General features: G+C 40.0%; 1 protein-coding gene across 1 annotated transcript in view; it reads right to left on the bottom strand.

Moving 5' to 3' along the window:
- The window catches only part of LOC124787983, a 164,997-nt gene that overhangs the window by 10,375 nt on the left and 142,056 nt on the right, over window positions 1-12,566 (bottom strand). The window contains exon 9 of the mRNA XM_047255008.1: window positions 10,673-10,793. Within this exon, the coding sequence (XP_047110964.1) occupies window positions 10,673-10,793 (121 nt within the window). The remainder of the gene's footprint in view (window positions 1-10,672; window positions 10,794-12,566) is intronic.

Genomic DNA, 12,566 nt, shown 5'->3' with positions numbered 1-12,566 from the left:
TGACCCGGTTCTCCGGCAAGTAGTTCGCCTCATTCAGCAGGGGTGGTCATCCCGCCCTCCGGGCCGGGCCTCGGAACCTCTTCGTAATTATTTTCTTCTACGAGACTGCCTCTCGGTCTTGGAAGGAGTTCTCCTTCTGGCTACCGATGATACAGCTCCTCGTGTGGTTGTTCCTGCAAGTTTACGAAGGGAGGTCCTCACGTTATTACATGCGGGGCACTGGGGTGTTTCCTGTACTAAAACCTTGGCTCGCAGACATGTGTACTGGCCCGGTATTGACAGAGAAATTGAGCACTTGGTGGCCGCCTATTCCCAGTGTGCGAGCCAACAGGCATCTCCCAGGGCAGCGTTCTCTTCATGGCCGCCGGCAACCCAAGCATGGGAACGTGTTCACATCAATTTTGCGGGCCCGTTTCTCAATGGCTTTTGGCTCATTGTCATTGATGCTTATTCTCGATTCCCATATGTGGTTCGCTGCTCCTCAACCACTTCAGAAGTGGCAATTCAGGCACTAGCAAAAATCTTTTCTGTGGAAGGTCTGCCAATCACCCTGGTCTCGGCCAATGGACCACAGTTTATTTCGCAGACCTTCCAGGATTTTTGTAGGCACTTCGGTATTCGGCATGTTTGCTCTCCCTCCTTCCATCCACAATTGAATGGGGAAGCCAAGCGCATGGTGCGCACATTTAAGACGCAGATGAAAAAGTATGTGCACGAATTTCCTGCGGAGGAAGCATTGACGTTTTTCTTGACGGCATACCGGACCACACCAATGGGAGAACGCAGCCCCACACAGCTCCTCCATGGGCGTCAACCTAGGACTCTGCTGCACCTCCTCCGGCCTGGTCCTCGCCAGTCTTCAAAAACGGAGTACCTGGCTTTCCACTGGGTATGTCAGTCTGGGCCCGTGGGTTTGGTCGCAATCCACGTTGGATACCGGCGGTGGTCCTGCACCGAAATGGCCGCTGGCTCTATACCTTGCAGGCGGGGGACCGGGTGGTACGTCGTCACCAAAATCAGCTACATCCACGTTCGGGCACCCACCCTCCGACCTCTCGGACACCGGCTTCCCCATTGCCGGCACCTGTGTCGGTTTCACAGGGGATGTTACCTCCTCTCCCCGCTGTGACTCTGCCGCACTGCGATGGTTCTCAGCCTTGGCAGCCTCCAGTAGCTCCAGCACCGGCATCGCCATCGTTCGAGATGCCCCAGCGAGAGCCGGCCCCCCTAGCAGGCCCGGTTTCTCAGGAGGCTGGTTCACCTGTGGTCATCCCTTCCCCTTCGTCCCCACCACAGGGTCTTGCCCCTCCCGAGGTGGAACAGGATCCGGAGTTCGACAGCTTGTCGCCCGTTCTGTCCCGGGCTCCAGTTGTGGGACGACGGGGGCCTCTTCGTGTGGGTCACTTCCAGCTGTATTCGAAGGTTCCGGCTCAAGGGTTAGCAGATCCCCTCGACTCCGGCCATCCAATGGAGGTCATCGCTCCTGCCCGACGCTCCACCTTCCGACGCAGTGGATCACAGTGGCTTCATCCCCCATAGGAGGAGTAGTGCAGTAGCCACCAGAAAGTTCGCAGGAGGCGCACATTGGCACGGCGCATCACGGACGGTAGTTGCCGCAAGTAGAGTCCCATCCACCAGAGGGCACACGACAATTCAGACGCGACCTCTGCCGGCATAACAACAACAACAACAACAACTCCGGCAGCATGGGCCGTGCCCAGTCAGTTAACATCGGGCATGCCTAGGACACAGTCCCGGTCTACGCTAAGTAAAGTGCGACGTAAATGTGAACAGTGTTACTACAGACTTCTTACAGCTTCTCAGCAGGGTTCAGATCTCTTCAGTGGCTCATCATTCCGAAGTTTTTCTTAACTATCACCACTCCATGTTCAATAGGTGTAGCCACTGGATTTGAACCATTGAATTTAAAATGTCTTTGGATTTCATGTATGTAATTTGATTTGCAAAAATTATCTGTGAACTTATTTTAATTTCTGTTTCAAGCTGTGACATTTAATCACAAAATATCCTGTCAAATGTTGTTTCAAACAGTTGGATCAACTGGTTTTGAATTTGAGCAAGGTTGTCTGAATTACTACATAACTACTTCATCATCAACAAACAATGGTATAATGATGCTTCTGTCTTCATTGTAAAAGACACAAGGATTGTCATCAGTATTTACAAATTCCAGTCTCTCAATAAACTTCGAAAGTTTCTCATTTCAATTTTTTGGAATCTGTTTTAGGCCATATAAATTCTTCTTCAATTTATAAGTTTTATTTGAACTGCTGTTGAATCTGGCAGGTTGATTAATTTAAATCTCTTATTGCAAGTTACTGTATAAAAATGCTGTCTTAACATCAAAAGTCATTATTTTCTTTTTAATAGGTGCTCAATGACTAAGTAGTAGTCTAGTTGATTCTTAACATATCAAAGGACTAAAAGTTGCTGAAAAGTCCTGTCCCTCCTTCTGGTCACAACCTCTTGCAGCTACTTACACTTCATAAAAACTGTAATGCTTTTTGACACAACACACAATGGCAGGTTAAAGGATTCACATTCTTTGGAAGATTTACAAGACTCCTAACTTTTGAGGTATTTGTATTCATAGACACGGCTTTAATCTAATTTTTGTCTTTTATGGAATCTGAAATAGAAATGTCTTCTTTTCCTATCATGTAAAAGTTTGCATTATTACTGTGCTACACAAGATCCAGTTCATAGTCAAAGAATCTGGCAGGTGTCCTAAGTTGTGTCGAACACATATTTGCCATGGCAGACTATTTTGAGTTATATAGCAGATGATACTCTGCAATTTTCAGAGACATCACAGAGTGAATTACGAGACATTTGGTTTTCTTCTATGTACTTGATTTCCTTCTTGTTTCTCTTTTGAAAGTCTTAATTTTAGTAGATTAACTTTAATCTCCAATTCTTTCATAAAAAGTTACTTCATCAGAGAAACAATGTGTCTTTCCTCAGGGACATATATTTTGTAAAAGAAATAATCCAAATCATATCCAATGAAGATTGCTTTCTTTCATTTTTTTGTAGGTCTGTTTTCATTTGTGATCATCAATTAGAACAAAGCAATCACATCCTAAACATTTCAAATTAATAATATCCACTCCTCATCCATACCCCACAGTTCAGCAGAATTTTTATTCTATTCATTCCAGTTTAATTTAGCATAAACACTGCATAATTTATCACTTCAGACCACGAGTTATCATTCAGGTTTCATGCATGCACTGCTGATCATTCTGACTTCTGTATGCATTTCTCTTCCAATTCTTCCACCTTGCGAGATCTACATGTGTGTGACCTGACATGGAAAAGTTCAAGTTCATCTAAAACTCTTCTAGTGTGAGCATTCTTGATTTTGGTCCGACTGTCTGGCCTTAAACATTTGACCTTCCTCCCAAAGTAATTTCTAGCTGTTTTCATGAAATTTTCTAATTTGTGAACAGTCTGGGCTTTTGTCTTCAGAAAATAAATGGTTCACAAATGGAAAAAAAATCATCCTTAAACAATAAATTATACCTTGCTCCTCCTAAGAACATGATATGCATTTCACCCAAGTCAACTTGATTTATATCCTGAGCATTCTCAACTATCTTTGTATTTTTTGGTTGAGGTTTGTTATTTTCATCTTCATGTTTTCACAGTGCAATGACTACACCATTAAACTTCAGAAGTGCAACCACTTCTAATGTTTCTGCTGTACATTGTTTAGCCATCTTCAGAGTAAACCAAAAGATGTAACGCTCCATCCTCTGAAACTCGTGGACTACGCCACTGTGCATGCATTCACAGATACACAGGTGCAAGAGATGTTGATTGGCAGCAAATAAGTGCAAGTGCATGTATTATGTCTGTGACTGCACAGTCGATCCACACTGGGATATTGATCTATCACTCTGTATTGTACTGTTGTGACATCTTGTAAGTTTATTACAGAAAGTGCCGAATTCCATGACTTATCGAAGCTGAAGCTGCAATATCTATTAATTAATCTAGTTTTTATTACTTCTCCTTAAACTTTGATTCCCTTTCCAGATTTCTCCTTCACAGCTTGGCCTATGTACTTATTGAATAACAAGGGGAATAAACTACAAACTGGTCTCACTCCCTTCTCAATTATCATCTCCCTCACACACACTTCGATTCAATATGGATTCAGAAAAGGGAAGACTATAGATGATGCGGTTAGCAGAGCTCTTCAGAATATAGAACATTTGACAACAAAGTATGCAGTCCCGCTAATGATTGACATCAAAGGTGCATTCGACAGTCTTTGGTGGCCTTCAATGTTTGCACACCTTCGAGATCTCAGGGTCCCCAAATGTCTGCAGAAGAGCTTTGCAGAGTACTCAGTGGATGTAGCATCCAGTAGCTTGTGGGGCAGAGCAAGATGGTTACCAAGGGTTTTCCACAAGGTTCCACAAAAGGTCCACTGTTCTGGGATCTTAGTATCGAATGCCTATTACATCTGTTAGATGGGGCAGATTTGCTGCTGAAGGAGTTGTTGCATATACAGATGACATCCTAGTAGTTGTGTCTGCAGACTCCAAGGCAAGACTTGAGGAATAGGCAAATTATGTGCTTGCTCAAATGCAGCACTGATGCAAGAGCAACAAACTGACAATAGCTGTTCATAAAACCACATACATATTTCTGCAGGAAAATCTTTCTCTGGTCAGAAATCATTCCCTGAAGTTTGACAGAATAACTGTAAAATCCAACACTGTTTGTAGATACTTAGGCATTCTTCTAGATGAGAAAAGAAAGTTTCTAGAACATGTATAATCTGTTATTCAGAAAGCAGCCAAAATAATGCTTAAGGTTGCCCATGCTGGTACTGATGAATATAAATTATTGTTGCATGTGGTGCGGTCATATTACGAAGCTGTCTTCAACACCATTGTCGGCTTACTGCAAGCATCTTGGTGTATTGCCTTAGACTAGGTAGCTACAAAACAATACTGCAATAAATTCAGTAGAGCATACTTTTGAGGCTCATTGGTGCCTTTCACACTATATCTGTAGAGGGTTTATGGTTGCTCCTCATGATATGTCTGATGGATGTCATGGTATGCTACAGGGTAGTACTGTATTGGTTGGGGTGTGATTAATATAATTGTGTGCACAAGATCACAGTAATGCATATTACTGATAAAAGAGTTTATGAGCTTGAAAGTTAGATGAATGGCATTTTGACTGGAACACTAAGAGCATGCAGGGCATGTTTACAGCATATTCTCAAGCATTAGGAACAGGCTCAAACTGCGTGACATTGCCCCTACTTGAGGTATGGTGCACCTATTAACAGGTCAGAGTCCATATCCCAAACATTTGCATTGAATGGGTTGTAGTAACACACCAATCTGTGAATGTGGAGGGAAAGGTTCCACTGAACATATAATTCTCAGATGCCCCCTTTTTCAGGTAAAAAGAGACTGCAGAAAATTAGATGGCAATCTGCAAGCAACTATCAGTGACCAAAATTTGTGAACTAAACTCAGTATGGTAGCACGTAGGATATCTATACAGCAACTACTTAACTTTCAGTCTATAAGAACAAGTCGACACTCTTAATATCAAAATAATATCAACAGGTTACAAGAAGGATTTCCTCAATTATGGAATATGATAGGCACATATAAATTTAATTAAGAGAAACTTTAAATACACATACATACGAATAAGAAAAAAAGAAAATAAAAAGAAAAGAAAGAATGCTGTGGCTACCCACACGGATATACGCAGATTCGAGGACTGCTGAGGCATGCACATACCAGAGTTGGTGATGTAGAATAGTGTAGCAACATTAGGTTTAGAAGTATGTATATTTGTAGTTAGTCGGCAAACCTTGAATTCTTTTAAGGCTGCCAGTAACATCTTGGCCTGAGATGCTGGAGCTGGCAATAGTGTGCCTGTGAGGTGTGCTTGCTTTTGTATGTCAATGATGCATGTCTCTCTTTTACTGATGATGGCTGTGGCCGAAAGCTTTACATAAATGCCTTTTAATTGTGCCTGTCTACAACTTGACCTGCCTTCTTTAAGGTAAGTAGCAATCTGTCCTTTCCTACAATGTTAATATAAAACATTGTATGTCACCATGATTAACAAATATTTATGACCTGTTTAGAGTTTCCAGATAACAGGTCTAAAATTCGTAGCAAATAAATTGAACGGAACTGATTTTTACTTCCAGTTTTTCTACCTACAACCTGCTTTCTGTACAAATTGTAGATAATCTCTTGCTCCCTGTATTTTACTGCTGGTAACTTCAGAATTCTAAAGAGTGTATTATAGTCAACATCATCAAAAACTTTCTCTTAATCTACAAAGGCTATATAAGTAGGTTTGCCTTTCTTCAGTCTGTCTTCCAAGATAAATCGTAGGATCAGGATAGCCTCACATGTTCCTATCAACTTAACAGTCTTCCATTATCCTGTACATAATTTGTGTTGGTATTTTTTATTATCCTGATTGTTGAGTAATGCTCCTGTAAGCACCTAGGTTCTTGGGCATTAGGATTGCTACATTCTTTTTGAACTCCAAGGGTATTCTGCCTGTCTCGTGTATCCTTCACACCAGATCAAAAAGTATTGTCATAATTGGTTCTCACAAGGATCTTCATAATCCTGGACAAATTTTGTCTATTCCAGGTACCTTCTTTCATCTTGCATCTTTCAGTGCTCTGTCAATTTATTCTCATGGTATTGCCTCCTTCATGTCATCTTCACACATTTATACTTCCATTTCCACAATATTGTCTTCAACTTCCTTTCCTTTACACAGTCCATCTATATTCCTTCCAGCTTCACCTTTGCTCCTCCCTTGCTCGGTATCAGCATCCCACCTGAGGTCTTGATTTTCATAAATTGCTTCTCTTTTCTCCAAAGGTTACTTTAATTTGTGTACACACAGCATCAATCTTTCCCATCCTTCTAGAACTTTGCATGCTCCTCTAGCCATTCTAGCTCTGCACTTTTGCACCTTCTATCAATCTAATTTTTTAGAGGATTGTATTCCCTATTGCCTGCTTCATTTGTTGGATTTCCATGTTTCTTCTTTCATCAATTAAATTTAATACCTCATGTAGTTTCAATGATTTCTGTTTGGTTTTGACTATTCGTTCCTCTGTTGTCTTCGCTATTTCACCACTGAAAGTTATCCACTCCTCTTCATTGTAATCATTTCTTCTGTTTCAGTTAGTCATTGAATAATGTTTTCTTTGCAACTCTCAACAACCTCTGGTTGTTTCATCTTATCCATGTCCCATCACCTCAATTTCCTGGTTTTCTACAGTATTTTCATCTTCAATCTGCATTTCATAACAAATAAATTATGGCCAAAGTTCACACAGCTCCTGAGAATGTTTTAAAGTTTGAAATCTGGTTTGTAGAACTGAAACCTTCTGTGTTCTACAGGTCTCAAATATGGAGCTTGGCTTTTTGCAGGTAATGTTCTTCCTGACTGAGCTATCAAGGTATGACTCACAACTTAGTACTTCTCTTTAGCTTTCCAAACTTCATCAAAGGTCTCTTGCATACCTCATTAGAATAGCACTCCAGCAAGAAAGGATATTACAGAGATGTGGCTTAACCAAAGTATTAATCAGCTATAAGGTTTCAAAAACAGCACACACTCCACTGGAGAGTGAGAGATTCATTCTGAAATAATCCTCTACGCAAGGCCTGTTCGCCAAAATGCTCAAGTGCACTGGCTCAGCCGGCCGCGGTGGCCGAGTGGTTCAAGGCGCTTCAGTCTGGAACCACACGGCTGCTGCAGTCACAGGTCCGAATCCTGCCTCGGGCATGGATGTGTGTGATGTCCTTAGGTTAGTTAGGTTTAAGTAGTTGTAAGTCTAAGGGACTGATGACCTCCATGTTAAGTCCCATAGTGCTTAGAGCCATTTGAACCATTTTGCACTTGCTCACACCTACATGTCAACAAAGAGCAACCAGGCAGCTCACTGTGACTAATGGTGGGGCGAAGTGACTGGGACAGGAAAGGAAGAGGCTGAAAAATCAGAACGAAGTAGCTTCACACGAGGAAAAGTTGTTAACATATATAATTCTATGGCCGCTAATGTAATTTCCTACAGAGTGTAGCACTTTAGAGACACTCACTGATGCATTTTGTGACAAATTTATTTGCTAAGATTGTTGTTTTAATGAGAAATGACAACAAACGTAAACTTAAATCTCTTTTAATATTCTAACGAAGTGAAGAACATTAGGCAACTATGTTTGAAACATGATATTTCTTACAAATGATGCTACCTTATGATGAATGGTGTTTTTGGATGAAATTTAAATTGACATGAACATGTATTTTGTGACTGTTTTACTCAAAGATTAAACATGAAAACACAGGATGTCAATGACCAGGCCTAATATAGACCATGGCTAAGCCATTTAGATGTAAAAATCTGGATGGAGTCATTGATCAAACAATGCTGGGGCTTTTATAAACACAGGACAGTTAATTAGCCACATTAATTAGGCACTTGCTTCCATTTGAAAATTTACATTATATCAGACAGAATGCTGTGAACATGGGTGTCCCAGAAATACTGGCCATAAATTTTCTGACGACATACTTCCTACATATTCTAAAACAATTTCAAGTATTATCAGTCTAAGTTCTTTCATTATCTTTTGAACATTTGAGTCCTGGTGTCCAATAAAGGTCTGATATTCTATCAGAGTTGATGACATATTTGACAAAAGCTTATATTTGGTGGCCAACCATTTCTTTATATAATCTCTTTTCTTCTCCTGTAGGGTAATCATGTTAAACAGTTCCAGTTTTGGTTCTGGCCAGAAGTATGACACTTCACTACAACAATGGGTGTACAAGTGGGGGCTCCAGGCTCCTTATGTCATATGCAGAAAGTCAAGCAATGTGCAATGTTTTGGTAGGATTATGACCATTAACATAGCTGGAGCAGTATGTACCAAGGACGCTGGTGAGTGCTTCCTCAGACAACATCAACAGTACAATTTTTTGCATTTCTGACCAAGCACCCCACCTCAGAATTCTATGCCGAGTGAAAGGTGATTGTTAGGTGCATTATAATATTACACTGGCCAAACAACTTAAAAGAAGAGGCCACATTGGAACTGAGAGCACCCTCATCTGTAAAAATAATGACCAGAGCAAAGATTATGATTTATAATATACCTCTTGTTGAACTGGTCAGGAGAACTGAACTGTTTGATGGGAGTAAAGTTTTCCATGACTTCTTATACAGCAATTCATATGGAGAACTTTTCAACCATATGGAGATGAGAAAGTGTGTCATCATGGTGTAAAGAAACAGTCCATAAATGGTTGCAATGTGCTGAGAAATAATGTGTAGCAGATCATAACGATTTATCCTACTTCGCAACAAGTGCATGTAGAGGAGGACTGCACAGATTAGCAGTAGTCATTTATAATATTAAATGAATTATTTTATTCTGTTACATAATTTTCAATTCCTGTGAGAGAAAAAATAGAAATGGAGGGTGAAGTTAACATTCAGCTAACAGATAAATCTGTGGTTTGATGATGAGGAGAATTCGATACAGGTTGTTTGTGCTTCTTAGTCCACAATTCTGTCACATTTTAAGGTATTATGACTAATACATGTAATATCATAGATGCAACAGTTTTATGTCTTCAATTTGTTTTATTTAGTGCTTTAGAAGAAGAACTTGACATTTCCTGTTCATCGTGTTTGATTTACTGCCTCATTTTTACATTACCACCACAACAGCTTGCATAGAGAAATGGATAGACAAAATAGTATCCACATGTAATTATTTTATTTCCAAAGCAGGCATTTTCCAAGAAAGACAGTCATAGCATGCTATTTTCATAGACAATGGCAGTTGATAAAACCATTTCTCTGATACATACTGTAGTGTCAAAAACTTGTTTACGACAATATTCATACTCCCGTTGCTGGCACAATCACTGGTGGTGTCTAATTTAATTATACCTCTGATAGATTATTATTTAATATACTTAATTTTCTTTAAAAAGAAATTAATCCTGGTAGTTGCTTCTTTTTTTATTTCATGTGAGGTGAGTGAGTGCTGCAGTTGACTGGGAATTGCCCACTGCGTATCATAAACTGGCCACCCTGTTGCATATGCCATTCAGCCCAAAGATGTTGAAATGATGAGCTCCAAGATGACACACAGAGTTTTAGAAGTTAGTTGCATGTTCTAGAATCTGATCAAATCTGACAATGGGAAAAAGCTCAAGAAAGACAACCTTTATAATACAGTTATGGGTGACATATTTTTACATGTTGAACAATATTTCTTCTCCACTTACCAATTGTTTCTTATTTAGGATGAGTAGGCTACAAATACCAATCTGTCTGAACTGATTATGTTTTCTATGCTTTCCCTAAATCATTGTCAATGAATGCCACAAAAATCACTTCAACAATGTCACAGCCAGTGTCTTCTCCTGTAATTACACAGCTGTGTGTGATGTCAACGGAGAATTAAACTCTAAACATTTGGTCTCATCTTCCTATATCATTTAATGTGCAAAACAAGTTATGGTATGTGGGTCTCATAAATCAATTTTGCACAACACACTATACATTAAGTATTATATTGTAATTGAAAACTAATAAAATTACTGTTTTACGTACCTTTTGTATTTCATCACTAGCAGTTTTCTGTACTGTGTGTGGCGCCAATGAGGTGTGGATGTCTTTGTTGGCTACAGCATCCAGTACTGACAAGATTTCTGACATTTCTTGGGAGATAGACCTATTGAACAGAAAGCTGCAGATTATTAAATAAAACAAATGCTGTAAACTTAAATGCACTTAGCATTACAAATTTCAATAATGATGAATTATCTGTTCTGTGCTAAATATGCAGATTATGAAATGGCACTGACAGGAACAGATTAAAACTCTTTAAACATAAATTGGTCATGAAAAAACTCATCCACAAATAGTTTGAGATCACTTTTAGTGTTAGCTTCCTCACTCTTTCACTTCACTTCATTACTTTGACTAGTGTTAGTGTGTTTGTTATTTTGTTTCTCATAATAATAACAGGACTCCCTATAAGTATATGCTTATCTGAAGATTGCCATATGACAGTTTTTTACAAATTCCAGAGGGAGTCTATGGATTAATATTCAAGTGGGATCAGCACGTATGCTAATGCCTTACTTCCTTACTGCCAGCTTTTGTGCATGGTTGCCTGCTGGTGGACACGTTAGCAGGAACAGCCTAATATTTATCTTCAGACAGACTTGATTATACCAAATGTCAAATAAAACACGTTAAATATTATTGCTTCAATTATTTCTTTATTTCACAATAGGCTTGATATGTAGCAAGATGAAATTGCTCCACCTGCTCTGATACCATTCCCAACATAAACTCTGGTACTACTTTTTCCTTTCTCTGATTTCTTTTATGTACTACATATATAAATAACTCAAAATTGTTTGTTAAGCTGTAATGTTTTAAACCTTATTGATCACAGTACAATTTGCAGGCTGTTGATGAAAACAGTGTATGTATTTTCTGTAAAACATATTTCTTTGAAGAAATATTCATAGCAAAGACTCACAAAAACCATGCACAGTTAAAAATCTCATTCCACTAACAATAGTTTGTTTTAGTAATGCCTTACCTCATTTGGAAGCCCTGTTTCTATAGTACGTAAAGAACTGGGCTGTGGTGACTTCTGTGAGGGCATGCATACGATCCTACTGACACTACTTATGCGTGCGTTCCAGTGACTCTGGCCCTTCATCATCTTTGCTTGGATGTGTTCCATCTAGGGTTGTGTGTGGGAGCAGTGTGTGGAACACGGAGCTGGGTGGATGTCCCTGGGTATTCGGCAGCCTGGCAATTGCAGTGATTTGAAACTGCTGACCATTGGGCTATAGGGGCCCAAGTTTTCCTGCAGCGTTGACCATTGCTACCACTAAGTTCAGCAGACAAGGAGCAGCTCTCATTGTGTGCAACCTGGTTACCACGTGCATCGTTCAGCTGTAGTGTGCTAAATATGCTGAGATGTATTGGACAACTTGTTTGCAGCTATGAGCAGGAGGGCAGTATTATCTGATGCCTACCTTCAGTTCTGAAGTTATTGGCTTCCTTATCATTTTTTTGAAATTATGTGTGAAGACTGTTCAGTAAGTACTGTACTTAAAAGATTGTGAATTCTGCCACAGTGTGAGTTGTCCAAGAATCTGGTTCCTTTATGCCTTCCAGTGATCCCTTTTGGGGCTGTGTGTGTGTCAATTGGGAGGTTTCTGTAAGTGCCACGCTAGTATTTTCCAATTTTAATCTGCTACTTGAAATCATTGTTTATTATCATTGAGAATTTGATTCTACTGATTGTAATTTCCGTTTGCTGTAGACTTTATGACCCTCCCTGGGGTGAGTTATTGGATTTGGCCTGTAACTAAAGTTGTGTGCACTCAGCCTAAAGGTACACACATGTGGGTCGTGTGTGTGTGTGCGATTTGTATTTGCACACTCCCTTTCTCCATGCTGAGGAGCCCTCTGGGTTGTA

Source organism: Schistocerca piceifrons, chromosome 3 (genome assembly GCF_021461385.2).
Source record: "Schistocerca piceifrons isolate TAMUIC-IGC-003096 chromosome 3, iqSchPice1.1, whole genome shotgun sequence".
NCBI lineage: Eukaryota > Metazoa > Arthropoda > Insecta > Orthoptera > Acrididae > Schistocerca > Schistocerca piceifrons.
Note: the sequence above shows the minus strand (reverse complement) of the source record. Positions and strands in the feature narration are given on the sequence as shown.